The 20,966-nt window shown below is 38.9% G+C and overlaps 1 protein-coding gene across 1 annotated transcript in view; it reads right to left on the bottom strand.

Annotated features, from left to right (window-relative positions):
* Positions 1-6,769: 6,769 nt before the first annotated feature.
* Positions 6,770-20,966, bottom strand: part of LONRF3 (LON peptidase N-terminal domain and ring finger 3) — a 49,850-nt gene continuing 35,653 nt past the window's right edge. Inside the window, exons 9-12 of the mRNA XM_073599305.1 lie at positions 19,684-19,842; positions 18,460-18,622; positions 9,042-9,191; positions 6,770-7,306 (exon numbers count right to left, since the gene is read on the bottom strand). Of these exons, the coding sequence (XP_073455406.1) occupies positions 7,148-7,306; positions 9,042-9,191; positions 18,460-18,622; positions 19,684-19,842 (631 nt within the window). The 3' untranslated portion in view covers positions 6,770-7,147. The remainder of the gene's footprint in view (positions 7,307-9,041; positions 9,192-18,459; positions 18,623-19,683; positions 19,843-20,966) is intronic.

Raw genomic sequence — 20,966 nt, 5'->3', positions numbered from 1 at the left:
GGATAAACACTGCAGTTTTGGTTATTGAAGCCCCCCGATTCCCTTGTGAAGTCTGAGGAGAAGAATAAATTCAATACCTTTGCCATCTCCCCATCCTTTGTAACCAGATGTCCCTCCTCATTCTTTATGGGGCCAATATGGTCTGTCCTCCCTTTTTTACTGTTTACATACTTAAAGCATTTCTTGGAATTTTCTCTCCTCTGCTATGTCTTTCGTGTTCTATCTTAGCCGCCCTAATTGCACCCTTACATTTCTTGTCGCATTCTTTATAAAGTCTGAATGCTGATGATGATCCCTCAACCTTGTATTTTTTGAAGGCCTTCTCCTTTGCTTTTATATGCATTTTTACATTGGAGTTAAGCCGTCCAGGACTTTTGTTTTGCTCTTTTAAATGTATTACCCAATGGGATACATTGGCTAATGGCCTTATTTAATATGCTCTTAAAGAAAACCCATCTCTCCTCTGTGTTCTTTGTTCCTAAGATTTTATCCCAATTCATGCCTTCTAGCAAGTTTCGTAGTTTAGGGAAGTTGGCTCTTTTGAAATTCAGTGTTTTTGTATTCCCCTTATGTTTCCTATTTGTGCGATTTATACTGAAGCCAATTGACCTGTGATCGCTGTTTCCTAAATTGCCCCGTATTTCCACATCCATGATCAGGTCTGTATTTTTGGTAATCAGTAGATCCACTAATGCTTTATTTCTAGTTGGTGTGTCTACCATCTGAACCATGAAATTGTCCTGCAAGACATTTAGGAACTGGTGAACCTTAGGCGATTGCGTGGTTCCCTCCGCCCAGTCTATGTCGGAATAAATAAAATCCCCCATTATGATAACACTTCCCATCCTTGCTACTAATCCAACTTGTGATAGGAGATCAGTCTCCCCCTCCTCCCTCAGGTTAGGGGGCCTATAGCATACTCCCAGTATTATTTTCCCATTAGCTTCACCCTCTTGGAGCTCTACCCATAAGGATTCCACCTCTCACATTCACTTGTACATTATTCTTGATATATAGGCATACCCATCCCCTTTTTTACCCTCTCTATCCCTACGATAAAGGGTATACCCTTGAATGGTTGCCAGCCAATCATGAGAGCTGTTGAACCAGGTCTCTGAAATTCCCACAAAATCCTGCAGATATGCTGGAAGAGGAGGGAGAGCAGCTCAGAGGAGCAGAGGCTGTGCAGATAGAGCAGGGTGCCCAGATACAGGATGATCTAGAGGAGGTTGATGCAGAGCAAGAACAACCCACGCTCTGGGAAATTCTAAAAGCAGTTAAGTGCACAGCATCAGTGGATAAGCTTAAAACACATCTGGGGTGCTTGTCAGATGCTGCGTTGATAAGACAGGACCTCCTAAAAATTAGAGAGTGCACAACTGCCACAGAAAGTCGCATCAGGACAAGCTACCTTCTATCCTGCGGGAATTCACAGATCACTAAGCAGTTGGCTGGCGCTAACAGTCTGCGCACGGAAGACCTGGAGAACCGCATGTGAAGGAATAATGTGCATTGTGGGCCTCCCAGAGAAAACAGAGGGACGCGATCCCACAGAATTCAATGAGCGCTGGCTTCTTGATCTTTTTGTCAAAGATGCCTTTACACCTTATTTTTCCATGGAGCGGGCTCACCGTGCACCCACTAGACCCCTGCCGGCTGGTTACCCACCCAGGCCTATACTTGCCTCACTGATAGATTATTGTGATAGGGAAACTATACTACGCCTGGCACATGAATGCCATAATATCCAATACAATGGAGTCTCATTTTACCCGGACTTCTCGGCTGAAGTCCAGCGGAGCAGGGTGAAATTTACAGAAGTCCGAAAACGTCTGCAACGTCTCCAAGCCACTTAAACCATGTTATACCCAGCCAGGCTTTGAGTTATATCTGATGGGCAAGTGCACTTATTGAATCAGCTGCTGCGGCCTTGGATTGGATTGATCTGCATGAAGCTAACTTGTGACGACGTCCTGATGCAGCGGACACTGACTGATAGAAGCTGTTACTATCTTCTGGCTGCTGTCTTTAGTTATCTGACACGAAAGTGCAGCATCTTTTGGAGAATGACCCCTGCTTTTTTTTGCCTCCTTCCTTCTTGATGACAAGTTTTTTTTTTTTTAAGTGATGTGCTGGGAAGAAACAGTTCCTTCTCCCTTACTGCACCACACAAGGTATCCAAGTGTAGTACAGTTACTTGTTGTTTTCTTCCCTGTTAAATATCTGTTCCGTGGTGTCACATGGATGATGTGCTGCTTCGTTTTGCATATACTGTGTATGACAATAGATTTGCCTGTTGCAATCTACATTGCTCTATTTTCAATTTACTATCCGGAACTTGGAAAAAGAGTGTTGTACTTTCCATGGTTTTTGTTGGCGCAGTTGCACCCACCAAATGTATGCTGCTTCAATTTTTTGCTTAGCCAAGATAGCCTATTACGGAATGCACTACAGGTCCTGACTTGGCCTTTTTTGTATTACAGTACTCACTACCTTACATACAGTATTCCATCTTCCGCTGGTCTCTTGTACATATTTGGGATTTCTGCTCATTACTACTCCTGGATGCTTACCTCACTGACAACCCATACATAACACATACCTATTGTATCTTGGAACGTGCAGGGATTCAGAGACCCACAGAAGAGATCTAGACGTGTTGGTGAATAAGGAGGGGAGGTTTATATTCTTACATTAGTCAGAATCTGTTGGATAAACCTGACTTGCATCTCCTACTGATGGGAGACCTTATTTGCTACCTTCACCCCTTGTTGGATAAACATCCCTCCCCCCTTTCGGGGGGGGGGGGGGGGAACTTAGACAGGGGTACAGTCCTTTACCGATTTTATACAAGAGGTGGGGTGGATTGACTTTTGGCGCACTAAGCACCCTCAGAAAAAACAATTTTCTTGCTTCTCCAAATCTCATATGTCCTTGTCCCACATTGACCTACGTCTTGGTATCCCATCCTTACTTGAGCAGTATTGAGGTGTACAAAATGTATGGGGAATAGGTTTTGCCCTATCCGCTAAATGTGTTGAATGCGGCCAGAGAACATGGTGTTTTACCATATTCTATGACAAAAGCTGATATAATTAAGTGTTCTTGCATAGCAAGACCACTTACTGTTATTTCACATATATATTATTAAGTGTTCTTGCATAGCAAGACCACTTACTGTTATCTCACATATATATTATTATTCTTATTATAGCCAAATTTACCACCCTAACTCCTCCCACAGCTTTTACACTACATAGACAGTAATATACTGAAACATGCGGATTGTTCCCGATTGGTGTGCTATTACTTTGTGGAACGTTTCGCCGAATGGTTCACGAAATATCATCGTTTTTGCAGCGAAATTGGTCCCATAGGAATGAATGTTGAAATCAGGGCCAATCCTAGGGTCACAGACGCCTGGGTGCAGAAATATTTTGGGCGCCCCACGGGGGCGTGGTCATCTTACTAACTCCTCTCCTTTGCAAATGTTTCTATGGCAATGACTCAAACACAGATATGCTCCCCTAAGGAGTCTTTGTTAACCTGGGATCCTCCCATGATCTCTTAACAATAAAGAGAACAAGATAGTTAGAGACTGCACACATACTACAGGAGATGGTCAGAGACTGCAAACATAGTACAAGAGATGGTCAGAGACTGAAAACAAGGGCAAGTTAGGGCATACACTACATGTGTCGTATTGCATGTCATAAACTGTTTAATCATGAACTCTTTGTTATTGGAAGGGGAAACAAAGGTCTTTACCTCTCTAAGTGGTCTGCTCACTTCCCTGCAGGCTTTACATCTCCTGCAGGCAAAGAACCCCTCCTGGTCCCAAAAAGTGGGAAGATGGCTGGGGGGGGGTCAAGGACCTTTTTTACTACAGCATCTCCGTAACTACGACCTCTACGGTATACAAACTTTGGTTTAGCTGGAAGGACCGTAGCCAGAGATCTGTCCAAAAACAAGACATGCCAATGTGTATTAAAAATATTTTCAACTTCTCTAAACTGAGAATGAAATGAAGAGATAAACGCCCATTCATGTTCCGTATTTTAGGACCTGAGGTATCTTCTTTCAAACACTCATCCCTAGGGATCAGTCCAATTTCTCCTACCACTGCTTCTAAATATTGTTTTTTGTATCTTTTCTCCAGAAATCTATTTTTTAACACTGTAGACTGCGTTAGATAATCTTTAGATGTTGAGCAGTTCCTCCTCACCCTCATCATCTGGCCCTTAGGAATATTCCTGAGCCATAGGGGGTGATGCCCACTGTATGTGGGGAGGAAACTGTTCCTGTCAGTGGGTTTGAAAAAAACTCTAGTTTGTAATTTATCCCCGACACGGTAAATGGTCACATCGAGGAAAATAATTTCTTCCTTACTCCACTGGCTCGTAAGTTTTATATTGTTTACATTCTTGTTCAGATAATCCAAAAACGCACATAATGAAGGTTCAGGGCCAGACCATATCAGTAGGAGGTCATCGATATACCGTCTGTAGAAAAGGAGTTCACTCCTTCTATTATGAAAGATGGCGCAAGGTGATGTTGTCATGGAGGAGTGGAAGAGGACTCCAGTGGCAACCTGTGAAGCTCTGGTGAACTCCATGCCCAGGTGGGTTAAGGCAGCGCTCGAAAATAATGGTGGCCACACAAAATATTGACACTTTGAGCCAAATTTGGACATTTTCACTTAGGGTTGTACTCACTTTTGTTGCCAGCGGTTTAGACATTTATGGCTGTGTGATGAGTTATTTTGAGGGGACAGCAAATTTACACTGTTATACAAGCTGTACACTCACTACTTTACATTGTAGCAAAGTGTCATTTCTTCAGTGTTGTTGCATGAAAAGATATAATAAAATATTTACAAAAATGTGAGGGGTGTACTTACTTTTGTGAGATACTGTATAAGTATTCATGCATTGCATGAATTTATTCGCCGCCACCCCGTATTCAGGAGTCTGGCCTCTTTTTGGACGCCAGCGCCTGAATTACAGCGGCTGGGGTGTATTTTTGAAACACTGGATTAGAGCCATAGGCTCTAATAGGCTTCAAAAAAGATGGGCTCGGAGCGATCCACTCAGGTGTGTTAGAAAAGCGAATGAATATTCGATTTTCTAACACTGAACTGCATCTCCGCCAATCAGGAAGCATGTTTCTGTTATCCATCACCTGATTGACTGAAAGGACAGGCGTTGCTATTGGACGCCTATCAGGGGGAGGGGAAGAGATGCATGGAGCCCGCAGCTCGCCGCCATCACCCGCTGCCTGACCCGCCGCCAAGATATGTTAAGTGCGTTAAGCGGGCGGGGGGGTCACAGTGGCAACTTTTGATGGGCACAGTGGCAGCATTTGATGGGGCACAGTGGCAGCATTTGACGGGGCACAGTGGCAGCATTTGACGGGGCACAGTGGCAGCATTTGACGGGGCACAGTGGCAGCATTTGACGGGGCACAGTGGCGGCATTTGATGGAACAGTGAGGCTGCAATTGATGTTTTTTTTTAAGAATTTTTCAGTTTGTTTGCGCCCCTCCAAAACTTTTGAGCACCATGTAAGCAAAAGAAGTACCTTTGACACCTACCACTTCCTTTATTGCACTTCATGGCCTGAAGCCCAGTTGTACAGTGTCTATAGCCCCCAATGCTGGTGACTACAACACTAGTGACAGGCAGATAAGGTGAAGCAGAGTGAGCAGTATCAGCATGCAAGGTTCTAAATGACACATGGGCAGGGTTTAAGTCGCTTGGTACAATGTGGGAAAAAAGAGCAGTAAATATTCTGGACTACTTCTTCCTGTGACAACCCATGGTCCTAGTAATGTTACACTTGTATTCATTTTAAAGTGTACTGTATGTGCAGCCAAAACATTTTCAGTTTTTGATAGAGGAGTTGATACCCCTGCCAGTTTATTTTTTTGCAGTTTGTCTCCCAGTGGGGATATTTCACTTCACTTCCGGTCCTGGAGATGCAACAGGACTTGAAAGGAAATCTCTATTAAGTTAAAGGAATTACCTTCTTAGACAGTTGTCACTGGAACTTCTTGTTTTGCTGACAACTGTAATATTTTGAGTTTCCCATAACTTTCAGTTTTTCGTTTACATTCTGGTAAAAAAAAAAAATCCAAAAAACCAAACACATGATGAGGTTCTAATCCTGGCCTACTCTATCCAAAATAACAAAGAAATTGCTTTGGCTATACATTTGCCTTATGCAATCACAAGTACAACGTGGATGTAAGTAAGTCTGGGTAATATTTCCATATTCCAATGTTTTCATAAGTTTAAGATAAACAATAAAAAGGAGCTAACAACATTTTTGAGGCGAAGCATAAAAAAGCTGGCCGCTCGGTACACTCCTCTTTCCACTCTTTATTGGCTACATATTATGAATACAGTACATGAAATGTGAACGTGTTTCAGCTATTGCAGCCTTCCTCATAGCAAGAGGAGAGTGCCAAGTGGTCAGCTTTTTTCTGCTGTCAATCATAATGGGAATTGGAAGCCTAAGCCAGTCTTCAGCATCTACAATTAAGGTATGAGCAGTTGAGCTGGGGTGTTTTCTCTGTGAACATTTTTGAGGCAGTTCTAATCTTTCCCTACTCTATCCAAAACATTAAAAGAAATGTATATTTTGGCTATACAGTCGCTTTATGCAATCATATATATGTGAGCAAATCTAAATAGATAATATTTCCACATTTTTCCATGTTATTCCATTTTTCTTTTAAGTTTATAAAACAATAAAAGGCGCTAACAACATATTTTTCTTTGTTTTCTTTTTTTTAAAAAACAATGAATCAAGCACAAAAAAGCAGAGGAAATGGTCATGAAAAATAAATTATGCATTACGGATGATCACAAATCTGTACAGCTCTGTAAAAACTCAGATCTTTTTATATAACAAAAATTTATCAAAATGGAAAGCTCCAACAAAAATATGTGTATACTGCATTTCATATAAAAGGCATCCAGGATTTGTTTTCATTCAGTAGTTGAAAAACAAAAGAAAAATATTGAAAGAAAAATAAACCTTTAACAATAAATTAATTTGCAGGGCTGAAAACCTTGGGGTATGACATACATTTCTGGCATGTATACTATGTATTTTTCAGATGTAATGCAATGCGTACTGTGTCATTATCGTGTACGTGTACGACACATAAACAGAAGGACACGCCGAATGCTAGTTAATCGATCTTTCAGTGATGTCATTGCGAGAAAAGGGAGCTGGGCCCTGCTCTCAAGAGGAAGAACAGCAAGAATCCACCAACACCATGCAGGGCCATTGGGGTTTACCTAGAAAAAAATAATAATAGGAATTTATAAAAATCTGCATAAAAATCTATCATGCAACATTAACAATTTAGGCTTTGCACTGGACTTTTGTCAATATAGTCACATTTCCCTAGTTCAATAGAAATGTTTTTCAGCTCCTAGCCTAGACTGTCTGGCTCATGAACTTTGTATTAGTTTGTCCACCTATGATCCAAGTAATACAGGCTTTTTTTTAACCACTTCAGCCTCAGTGACAAACCCGTACGTCATCAGGTTGAAAGGGTTATACCGGCTACAGTCATCATACCAGTATAGTTTTTTTTTCAGCTGGCGATGGGCTTTAAAGTAAAAGTGATCCTAATGGATTGCTTTTACAAGTGGCAGAAGGGATGTTGTTCACCCCTTGTGATAGCAATAATGTTTATATTAAAAAAAAAAAAAAAAAAATTAAAGAGACAGTGTAAAAATATTAAAAAAAAAAAAAAAATAATAAAAAAAATGTAAAGCACCTCTGTCCCCCTGTGCTCAGGCGAATGCATACGTAGGTCACGCATGCAAAGGTAAATGGTGCCTGTACCACACATGTGAGGTATCATCGCAAACGGTATCGTGAGAGCAGTAATTCCAGCACAAGACCTCCTGTGTAACTCTAAACTGATAACCTGTAAAGGTTTATAAAGTGTCGCCAATGGAGATTTTTAAGTACTGTAATTTGGAGCCGTTCCATGAGCGTGTGCAATTTTAAAGCGTGACATGGTGTAACAACATCTTTTATATTTTACAAAACAATTGGGTATTATAATGTGTTTTTGTGCATAAAAATTCACTAAAAAGGGTATCTTTTTTTTCAAAAAAAAAATGCGTTTGAAAAACCGCTGCACAAATATCGTGTGACATAAAAAATTGTAACACCCACCATTTTATTCTCTAGGGCAGTGATGGTGAACCTTGGCACCCCAGATGTTTTGGAACTATGTTTCCCATGATGCTCAACTACACTTCAGAGTTCATGAGCATCATGGGAAATATAGTTGCAAAACATCTGGGGTGCCAAGGTTCACCATCACTGCTCTAGGGCATCTACTGTTTTACAATGTTGGTGATCTATGAAATAATCCTGGCCCTGGGCCCTCATAAGCACAAAACTTCCAGTAGGTATAGGACCAGCACCTGTTGTTTTGCCACAGTGTGAATTTTATCTTTTTAAACATGTCTATTGTATTTATGGCAGGTTTTTTTCCTCTTTTCTATTTATATGTGTGTGAGGGAAGATCACCTCAGGCAGTCTGTATTGCTGTATGGCAACCAACTGGATTCAAACCATTACTGAAAAATGACAGTTGGAGAAAGCAGGAAGGAGTATTTTTGGCTGCGAAAGGTAAAACCGCAATAACATGCGCTTTGGAAGAGTAATACTGCAATGTTTGGAGGATTTTATTTAGCTGCATTTAATGGCAAAATGCAGGTCAACATATCACGAATGCAGTATGCAGGACCCTTTCCCTTTCCCACCACACTGCAAACCATTAGTGACTTAGCTATATAAGGCCTGGGTTATTGTCTCAAACAAAATACTGTACTAATGTTTGTATAGAGCCAGTTGAGCATGATGCCTTTCAAACTAACAGTTAAAATATGAAAAATCTTTATCTTTCATTTTCAAAATGTACCTTTATCAATGAGTTACTGCACTGTAATAGCCTATTCTAGGACCATGCAGTACAACTGTTATCTGAAACCTTATTTGAAAATGTACCTGTAAATCAGAATCTTTGGCTGGCATAGGACCAAAATGACTCAAGATTCGAGTTTTCAATGCTAGTTTCAGGGTACTAAACCAGTTGTATGCCTGATCATACACAGCATTGTGCAATGCACGGAGTTCCTCATAATCTTCTTCTGTAACCTAGAAAACAAAATAAAAAAAAAACTTCATTGCTCACATTCACATTCTGAATACTCTGTATTCTAAAATAGAGCTTATTCACAAACTTCTACCCATACAAAACATCTTTTCATTGGTTGTTTGCAATCAGACTCTCATAAAGTATACACATAGATTCTTTTGGGTACAATGTTGTAGCATCCCACAGAACAGTGGCGGGATGTCTTATGCCGCGTACACACGATCGCACATTCCGACTACAAAATCCATGTTTTTTTTCCGACGGATGTTGGCTCAAACTTGTCTTGCATACACACGGTCACACAAATGTCAGAAATTCCGAACGTCAAGAATGCGGTGACGTACAACACGTACGATGAGCCGAGAAAAATTAAATTCAATAGCCAGTGTGGCTCTTCTGCTTGATTCCAAGCATGCGTGGAATTTTGTGCGTCGGAATTGTGTATACACGATCGGAATTTCCGACAATTTTGTTGTTAGAAAAATTGAGATCCAGATCTCAAATTTTGTTTGTCGGAAATTCCGACGGAAAATGTCCGATGGAGCCTACACACAGTCGGAATTTCCGACAAGCCCCCATGGAACATTTGTTGTCGGAAATTCCGACCGTGTGTACGCGGCATAACACTTATCTTCTAGAACACAAAGGAATTGGATGATTGGAACCTATCTTGGAATCACTTGTACCCTATACACTCTCCATTTGTTGGTACCAAATACATGGTATCGTATATAACAATATACCACGGTTGTTTAGCTCCTCATGCTTGATTCATGCCACTTTTAGATCAAAAATAATAATTTCTGTGCTTCAGAATTATCCTGACACAACAGTGGCTATAAACAAAAGATATACTAAAAAAGTAAGCGTGAAAGAGAAGAACGTTAACAAGTCTGTGATTCCATTGTGGTGTGAAGGATAGAGTCCATAGCATCCCTGTAGGCATGCTTTCTCCTTGCTTATTCATGCAAATGACTAATGGATGGGGGTATGTACATTTTGGGGGATGCAGGGAAGCTTTCCTTGGTGTAACTCTCTTAGAAAAGCCCTGGTGTCCAACATGTGGCCTGCTGATGCTCTGTGTACAGCTCTTCATTTGTTGGACACCAGCAATACAAGGGGCAATACTAGGGGCTAATCAAATGTGCAAAGACAAGCTACTAGGACCAGAGAACAGAGGAATGAACTCATCAGTAAGCTGCTACCCCTGAGGTTGGAGTGATTATTCTTCTGTATATCTTAACTGTAACAATGACAGTGGTGTAAATGTTCTGCCTTTTCTGTGTGCCTGGGCTGTGAAAATCTTAGAAATGTAAATCTTTTGGCAGAAAAAAAAAACAAAAAAAAAACAGTACCCTAAGGAATTTCATCTGTGTATTAGGATTGCCCATATGAATGCAGACTTCCAAACAATGGCTTCTCTATACCACATTTTCTGTTAAACATCCTCAAAGTAATTTGGTGTTTATATATTCTATGATGTCTATTTCTAAAGGCCTATAAAGGCCTACTGTGACCATATGACTGCTTTAAAAAGGGGCTCATTTATACAACAGTCACATACCTGACAAAAGGGGTCCTATGCAGCCTTGAATAGCTGCTCTATATGCACTTGGAGGTTATCTGTTCAAACTTTAGACATTATAATAAAGATTCATGGTATGCTGGCAATATATATCCTCCATGATACAACAAAAGTTGAGTGTTTCCACACCCCCATCCTTTCAAATCAATGTATAAAGAAAAAATATATGTGGATTGGGATTTTACAGGCATCCAGACTATTAACTTGACCTGCTGCATTCCCCATGTGTGATGTGTTTTTATCATAAATGTTCAGTGATCTGTTGGGTTCTGCTGTACCTGCTTTGTTCTCTTGAAAAAGAGTGTATCTCAAAATGTGTTGGAATATGAGAATACTATATCCAAGCTGTTGCAATGATCACTTATTTTTACATTTGTCATTTTTAATTGATGTGTAATGTAAAGGAAATTTGTAAGTTCTGTATATAATTGTATTCTATTTTGTATGTATTGCACACTGCCCTCACTGTGCACACGGCATTAATAATGTTTTCGTTACAGGTTTGCATTCTTTCGAGTCCTGATTAGAATTAGTCTGCCTATGTTACGCCCCTTGTTACCATAAACGTACAATTGTAATAATAATGTGATACCTACGTAATCATGTGTATAAAACCCTTCAATTGCGTCATAATAAAGCAGAACAGTTTTTGGAAACACGTGGAGTGTATCTTTTGTGTCTGTTTCCTACTGTAGTAGTTATTAATTTGGAACCACTAATCAATATGAGGATAGGAGTTGCCCATCTATAAAATTCCATGTCAGTTATATTATGTGATAATAAAAATTTCTTCTTTATACATATCCTCTATGATTTATACCGGTTAAGCAGTCAGAAGTTGCTACAGTAGCCTTTAACTTCAGACCCTTTTCAGTATGAATTGCAATGGGAGTGTAAAAAGTATTGCAAATGTGTTAAGCATATTGAAAATTTGATGCTGAGGGAGGGCAGGAGGCGGAGCCTAGCAGAGCAGACATGCATTGTTAGAGCTCCACACCGCTGAGGAGAGAAGAGAAGGACAAAGCGGAGCCTGCAGGCTCAAAAGGTATCCATTTGAACCTTTTTGCCCCAGGGAACAAACTGTGAAAGTTTGGGCAGGAAATATGGTACTGGGAGGAAACCGTGGCAGAAATAAAAATCACCTCACAAAGAGCTCACAGGCACTCACTGCAGCTGAAGCAGCTCCAGTCACCTCACAAGATACAGCATCAGGGCGCTCTCACAGACAGAAAATGTCACAGCAAGACTCTCCATTTGAGTCAGATACAGAACAAATCCTCTCACAAACTTCTCCACAAGACTCCTCAGCATCCCCAGTAATATTATTACAATTTGAAAAGATGCTTCATAAGGCTTTAAAACAAACCTCAGACCAAATAACAAAAAGCCTAATCAAAGAAATAAGAGAGCTGGGAAACCGCACCGCAGCTTTAGAAATAAAAATGGATGAAATTGAAATTACAACCCAAGAAAATATAACAGAATTGGAACAATTAAAAAAAGAGAATTTAATACTTCAAACTAAGCTCGAAAATTACGAAAATAGAGCCAGACGTTCAAACTTACGCATAAGGGGAATACCTGAAACTGTGACAGACCTGCAATCTACTATTACTGCTCTATTACAAGAACTAAAGCCAGATATCCCTATTGAACGTTTAGAACTGGACAGAGTACACAGAGCCCTCACAGCCAAAAAGAAAGATGGACCCCCACGTGATATAATCACAAAATTTCATTATTACAGAACGAAAGAACAAATACTAATTGCTGCAAGAGAAAAAAAGGAACTTAATTTTCAAGGACACAATTATCAAATTTTTGCTGACCTATCCCAACTTACTATTACTAAAAGACGATCCATGAAACCCCAACTAATGGAACTGCAACGCCACAACATTAGGTATCAATGGGGCTTCCCCTTTTCAGTCAGATTTAACTACCAAGGTACAATTTACAGAAGCAGATCAGCAGATGAACTACAACAAACCCTTTTAAAATTAAATCTGACAGAACCCACAAGCAGCAACACTCCCACACGCAGAAGAATGGCATCATTTTCACCTTCAGGCAGCACCCAGAAAATTTCAGAACAAAATGGGAATCACCATTCTCACAAAAGAGGCCGTTATGCCACATCATCCATGGACCAAGAAGATTCAATGGACTGACATCCTAATTCCTGATATCTCTTCATTTATTATACTAAGAGATGGTTCTCTATAAAAAACCTATATTTATAACTGAATGTAACTGCATTCTGATAGTCACACACTGTGTGGGATCATGTTACATTCCAGTTATATTTCTTATTACTTCTGATTCATATAGCCTTAGAATATATAAGTGAAATAAGGAAATTCTTGTTCAGTTATATATTATCAAGTAATAACAATAGATTTATTACTTTTTAGGACAAATATGTTCAATAATCCAGAAGTAATGGAAGCTTTTTCTTTCTTTTCTTAAAACAAATATATTATTACCTAACTAGTTCCTAGAATTATGTTTTTGTTTATTCTAATCTGAAGCAATACAACCTCAATTTTATGAGTTAACATATCTAAACAGTTACGTATGAATAAAATATGTAATTGTATACTCTAAAAGGGTTAAAATCCCAAAATAATTCAAACTATCTTCATCAATACCAAAGTTATTAACAGTACCTTTCTAACTGAATTATTTAGCCTAGGGCAAGACTAACCATATACAACCACCCTGGAATAAATAATTTCAACAAAAACTATATTCTGCACTCCAATTAATGAAACATCATTTTGATGTCTTTTGACATAGCACTTCTCTCCTGTAAGCGGAAGATCCGTGTACCCCCATTAGCCCTCCTCATTCTCCCAACCATATTATGTGGGAGTGTGACGAAGGCACTTATTCCCCTGAGAGAGATATTTATTCTCTTTCACGGGTAAATTGTGATTACTTGCAAAAAATAATTTATACAATGTATCATCTAATCTCGTATGTTTTTTGTTTACTCTTTACTCCAGAATTCACTGGTTTCTTTTCTATCTATTCATCTCTTCAGTCTACACAGGTTGATCTGCGCAGTCAGCTCTGCATAACAAAAAGTAAGTCAAAACTATTTGATCTGTTGCCATGGCACCACTGAATATACTTTCCCTGAATGTTCAGGGAATAAATGTCCCTCAAAAAAGGACCAAAGCCTTCCGTACTTTCCATAACAAGAAGGCTCACATAGTATGCCTCCAAGAAACACACTTCACCAAAGATTCTACTCCAAAATATATTTCTCCTTTTTATCAACAAATTTACACGGCTTCTGCCTGTACCAAGCAAAGGGGAACTCTAATTGCATTTCACCGATCCACACCATTCACCTTATCATCACAAATTAAAGACCCAGAAGGTAGATACCTGATACTCATGGGTTATATAATGGATACAGCAATCACGGTGATTTCCTACTACGCTCCTAACAAACAACCTACACCATTCCTCTCACATATATTACAAGTGATTAATACACACAAAATAGGAACAGTGATAATGTGTGGGGATTCGAACCAGGTCCTCCTCCCATTTCTAGATAAATCACCTTTTACACCATCCAAAATAACCTCTAGATTACCTTTTTCTCAACTTCTTTCCAAATACAATCTGGTAGATTCATGGAGAGAAAGTAACCCAATGAAAAAGAAATTCACTTATTTCTCGCACCCTCATCAAACCTTCACCAGAATAGATCATATTTTTCTAACAATAGGAATGATACCAGAAATTATTGCATCAGATATAATTCCGATTCCGTGGTCTGACCATAATGCAGTATACACTACTATAGCCTCAGCCATACCAAAAGCGCATGACCCAACGTGGTACTTACCGGACATAATGCTCAAACACCCACTACATCAGATGGCCATTGAACAAGCTTTAAAAGGAATACATATCAATTAATAATACAACAGACATCTCCCCAATAACACTGTGGGAAGCTCATGAGCCTGTCTTGCGTGGTACAATACAAAGACAAATGGCACTATTTAAACGGGAACGCAAAAATCTAGCAAAAAAACTAGAACTCAATTTTAATGCAGCCTACATATCATTCCAAGATAATCCATCTCAGAGTACAAAATCTCATCTGGAAAAATCTAGATTGGAATACGATCTATTTCTCACGGAGTCAGTTGATAAATCCCTCAAACGCTCCAAACACAATTTCTACATGAATACAAACAAACCAGGTACATATTTGGCTCGGGCATTAAATTCAACTAACAAATCTTTCAAACCAATACGTTTGAAATTATCAAAAAATGTTTACACTTGTAATCCAGTTAAAATAGTCCATAAATTTCACTCACATCTCGCAACTTTATACAAGACAAACAATGAATTTAATCCTACAGAGGCTGAATCCTTCTTCTCAAAAATAACCTTACCTGAGTTATCTCAAAATCAAAAAAGCAGTTTGGATGAGCCTATAACTATAGATGAAGTTGCTAACGCCATAAAAGCCCTAAAACTTAACAAAAGACCAGGCCCAGACGGCTACTCGGCTTTATACTATAAAACCTTCTCAGAAATACTCTCTCCCATTCTCACTGAAACTTTTAACAAACTTCTAGATGGACATTCTTTTCGGCAAGAAACACTAATGGCAATTGTTTGTATGATCCCAAAACCCCTTTCTGATGATACTTCCTGTGTGAATTATCGGCCTATCTCTCTGTTAAACCTCGATATTAAATTATTAGCAAAAATAATAGCAAAACGCCTCAATAGCATTATAGGAAAATTAATACATAGAGATCAAGTAGGCTTCATGCCAAATAGACAGGCAGGCGATAATATACGCAGGGCAGTGTTATTGGCACATATTGCTAAAAAACGGAAAATCCCTTTATGTTTTCTATCTCTCGATATTAAGAGGGCATTTGACACAGTATCCTGGCAATATATGCAATATTCATTACAAAAATGGGGTTTTGGACCCCACTTTTTAACATGGATCAAAGCATTATATAATAAACCCAAAGCCTATATAAAATATGCTGGATACAAATCTGAAGCCTTTAATATCGAAAGAGGTACCCGACAGGGTTGCCCATTATCTCCCTTATTATTTGCCCTTATACTCGAACCCATGGCCCAATACATCAGAACAAACCAAACTATAACTGGCATTGAAGTAGGAGGTATTACACACAAATTATGTATATTTGCAGACGATATATTACTTTTTCTATCATCACCACAGGTCTCTGGTCCTAACTTAATACCAGCTCTTGATGGGTTTGCAGCCCTATCCGGCCTTATGATTAATCCTAAGAAATGCCTAGTGCTTAATATTTCACTCACAAACATGGAATTGATCCCGGCTAGGGCTGCACTCCCATTCACATGGGCAGAAAAATCAATCCCATATCTTGGAATTCATTTAACAGCATCTCATTCTGACTTATTCTCAACCAATTATCCTCCTGTATTAAGACAGATCACAAATCTAATAAAACAATGGTCGCAACTTCCTTTATCCTGGATAGGGAAGATTAATGCAATCAAAATGACTATTCTACCCAAATTGCTTTATCTATTCAGAGTCCTCCCTATTCCAATTCCTTCCTATTTTTTGAGAATAGTACAAAAAAGAGCAACTTCGTTTATATGGGGCTCTTCTAAACCACGTATACCTATACACACACTACATCTTCCCAAAAATAAAGGAGGCCTGGGATACCCTAATTTTACTAACTACTACAGACCAGCACATTTGGCCAGTCTGTCCAAATACCATGCAAAACAGGAAATCCCATTATGGGTATTTATAGAGGCTTCAGAAAATGACCCTCTATTAATATCAAATTTATTATGGCTTGATCCTAAAGACCGCTTTAAAATTCATAATCCCATAACTAAACACTTCTTATCTCTCTGGGATAAACTAAAACCCAAATATCAGTTACAATCTCCACACAATCCTCTCCTTTCTTTTATCAGAAATCCGGCCTTTTATCCGGCATGGATCTACCCAAATTCTTTTAAAGCTTGGACAACATCAGGCATTCAGACACTAAATGACTTCATAGCATCTAAATCATTCCTTTCATTCCCATCGCTTAGAGAAAAATATGATCTACCAAACTCTGAGATATTTAGATATCTCCAAATCAAAAATTTCTATACATCATTCCTAAAGGGGGATACACCATTATCCAAATTATCCATTTTTGAATCAATCTGTACAAAAGATCCATTTGCTAAAGGTACAATTTCATCACTTTATAATCAATTATATGGAGTAGCAAATCTTAAAAGACCCTCTTACGTTCAGAGGTGGGAGGAGGACCTGGGACGAACTTTAGAAGACACGGACTGGTCTAACATATGGCTCACATCTAAGTCATCTTCACCCAACATCTTAGCACTGGAGAAAAATTATAAAGTCCTAACTCGCTGGTACCTTGTACCCGCTAGAGTGGCAAAATATTCACCTAATTCCTCAGCTCTTTGTTTTCGAGGATGCCCAGAAATAGGCACATATTTACACATATGGTGGACGTGCCCAGTAATCCAAACCTTCTGGAAGGAAGTCTTAGTGATTGCATCTAAAATATTTAAAAAAATAATACAACCAGATCCATATTTAACTTTACTTAATCTAAAACCGGAATGGTTAACACTCTCTCAATTCAAACTTATGATCCAACTAATAACGGCTGCAAAACAAACAGTGGCCAAGGCATGGAAATCTCCTACATTGGTACTAGCAGAAACAATTCACAGAATGAATAATACAATGTCCCATGCTAAGATGCTAGCCATCGATCAAAATCAAATTCCAAAATTTGAAAAACTTTGGCATCCTTGGATAAAACAACAGTTCCTGTCAAACTTCAATGACTCTGTCCTGTTGCCATGGTAACAGATTAAATGATTTACAGAGACACCCATTCTAAGGCTTCAAAGAGAACTAAAAAGAATAATAAACTGACGAGCGGGACAACCTTGTGGACCATACCTCTACCTTTCAACCCTTTTTCTTCTTTCTCTTTCCTTTTCTCCACCTTACGATTAAAGCTCATTATCAGAATTTATTTGACCTATATACACTCTACTTGTAAACAATATGTATAGTAGGTATAAATCATTTAAATACCTACAAAAGTAACTAAGGAAATGATATATATCTTTAATTTAGGTTTACGTGAACCCAATGTTTAATATTTGAAATTTCATGATATTTACCTATATAAACCCTACTGTAAAACAATGAGCTTACTTTATAGATCCTTGTAAACTTACTTTATGTATCTTTATAACATTGTATACTCAATAAACTTCTTTTGACAAGGAAAATTAGATGCTGAGGGGAGATAAGCCAGGTTAAACGACCTGTCAGATTTTAGCCTCGCTTCTTGTTCTCAAGTTATACCCCTACCACAATTAAATTATTTTTAGTGAAACTCTGGGACAATCTTGCCATGTATATAAATTTAAAAACTGTATAAGTGTAACATAGGAAACCTGTGTCACTGTGACAAGGAAGCCAGGGGACTGGAAAGTCACATAAGATATTTTAGGTATAGCAGCCGATGAAGTAGGGATAAAGAGATATAACCCAGTTTTGCTTTTTTCATGTGCAACCAGCGTTAGTGAACCCAGTCTTAGATAACTGCTTTTTCCTAAATACTAACCTTTTCATCCTCTATGTACTGAATATCAGCTGTGTTATAACCATCTCTTTGACTGTGCTGAATAACTTTAAACCTTCTTTTTCCAATACTGTCCACAACTGAACGACCATCTGAAAAGAACTCAACATTACGGATCTCCAACATGCACCCATAATCTGCAAATCTAGAAAGAATAAATCAAATAGTCAGTTCAAGTGCTTCTTCAGACTTTAGGCAAATAGTCTGTTGGTCAATGCTTAAGATGCATTTCATGTCATTTAGAAAGGAAGTATCATCACTTTTGATTGGAAATGTATTGATGCTACCAATGTATTATTTTGAAAATATCCTGATTGTATTATAATTAAAAGAATGTAACAAACAGAACGAATATAATACAATGACAAATGGCCTTTAGTAACAAAAAACAAAAAAAATAAAAACAATAAGATAGAAATCTGATTTTATTAGTAGAGAACTGTGGGGTAAATAAACTGACAATTTGATTTCTGGTTTGCTGTGACTTGCTGTTTACTACTGTCATCTGCAATAAATACCATTGCATAACTACTGGTAAATGTATTACCTGGTCCTGGCCAATTAAGACCTAAGCCATGCACTTGGAAATTAATTTCCATCCTGTGGGGCCTATACTAATTAGAAGTGCCCATGTGAACTCAGGCGACATTACCACAAACAAACCTTAGATTCCTTTAAAGAAAATCTAAAGTGACATAAATGTACCTGATCCATGGTCAGCACAGTACATCTGGCCCCTTTAGGTACCTCCACATCATCAATTTACTGTTACATTTGCCTGCACATCCTGGGCTGCTCTGGTACACGAAAATTGACCCAGGATCCTGATCCCACCCTTTCTGCTTTTCAAAGCTCACTAGTGATGTATTACTGTGATGAGGCCTTTTTGACCAAAAGTGTCAATTGAGTTCTTCTTTACCATTTTCTGCATGTTCTCACATTATTTCCACATATTAGAACAGAATGGCCTACCTGCCAAAGGGCTCTTTTTAACCTCCATACATTGCACCTGACTGCCCCTCCAGATAAATATTCATAGTTATTGATATCACCTTCTTTTCAATGTCCCTGAATCTAAGCCAGGAAATATATAGTGCAGTGTAGTGTGTTCAGTGGCTCCAGGAAATTTCTTTTTCTATACCCATGGCAGCCTCACCCAATTGTGGAAGAGGCAGACATATGATGGATAGAGCTAAGTTTACTCACCCTTTCACAGAGTCACCAATGCACATGCCAAATTGCTTTGTTCCAGTTTCCATACATCTCCGAATCATCAACCGATAACAAGGTTCGAATATGTGCAGAGGACATGGGACTGTGGGGTAAGCCATGGTACACACAAATATAGGGACATTTTTGTTCAAGCTTGTAAAAAGAAAATAAAAACATTAATGTTAGTCTTGAAGTTAAGACTTGGTGTGTAAGCATTTTTACAATTGGTTCTCTAACAAAATAACCATCGCAAATACTACATGCCACAATGGTAAATTAAATTCAGTGTAAGAAATTTTATATGTACAGAGGAAAGCTTAGATTCATAATCAGCCTTTCAAAAGTAAGTTCTGTAAAAATTGCTTTCAGTATCAACTGTATTAGCCAAAAAAAAAAAAATTATATATATATATATATATATATATATATATATATACACACACACACACACACACACACACACACACACACACACTTTTTTTTTTCCTGAAAGCAGAGGTACAATTTTTGTATGCCACAATCTTTTAGTTTACAATTGATTTTAATGCACACAAACACAATACAAGTGCCACATTTTTGTTGAATACAAAAAATTCATACTGAGAAGTAAAAAATTTGGTAAATATGTGAATTCCCAAGATTATGTGCCCTCCTGAAACTACACCCAAAATATACATAGGTGACCCTTGAAAAGCTCTACAGCACAGCAATTTACAGTTAAAGCATTTGTTAACCCCAAACAAAAAACACAGATACTGTTCCTTTAAAGCATGTTATACAGCACAGTGCTTGTGCTGTGTCATTTGGCCCCCTGTATACCCTAAAAAACCTGGCTGATCCTGCCTGGCTATACCCTCCCCCCTGCAAACAGACCATGATAATCATGGCTGCTAAGTCCCTTATACCATGGTCTGTGTGCATGATTCCGTCAGCCACAGCTCTCCCTGGGTCTGTGTCCTCTGTCCTCCTCCCCCTCCCGCTCCCCTCCCTGCTTGTACCTGCGCCCATCACGCCCCCCCTCTCTATCTGCTATAAAATAACCTTACCTCCTCTGTACCTTAATATTATGTGTCCCTGTGTCTGTTTAATCCGCCGATCTGTACCTTGTATGAGCGTGGCTCCAGGCGTTCAGCTGATTGTCGGCTCTCTGTCTCTTCTCTCCTCCTCTTCCCTGCTGATGTCAGCAGGACAGCTCAGCACTGCCCACTGCAGTTGTGAGCCAGAGAGAGAAGGAGGAGAGGACTGTGCAGCCGGAGCGCAGATTATATCAGTACAGA

The sequence above is a fragment of the Aquarana catesbeiana genome, linkage group LG09, assembly GCF_042186555.1.
Source record: "Aquarana catesbeiana isolate 2022-GZ linkage group LG09, ASM4218655v1, whole genome shotgun sequence".
Taxonomy (NCBI): Eukaryota; Metazoa; Chordata; class Amphibia; order Anura; family Ranidae; genus Aquarana; species Aquarana catesbeiana.
This window is presented reverse-complemented; position numbering and strand designations above follow the sequence as displayed.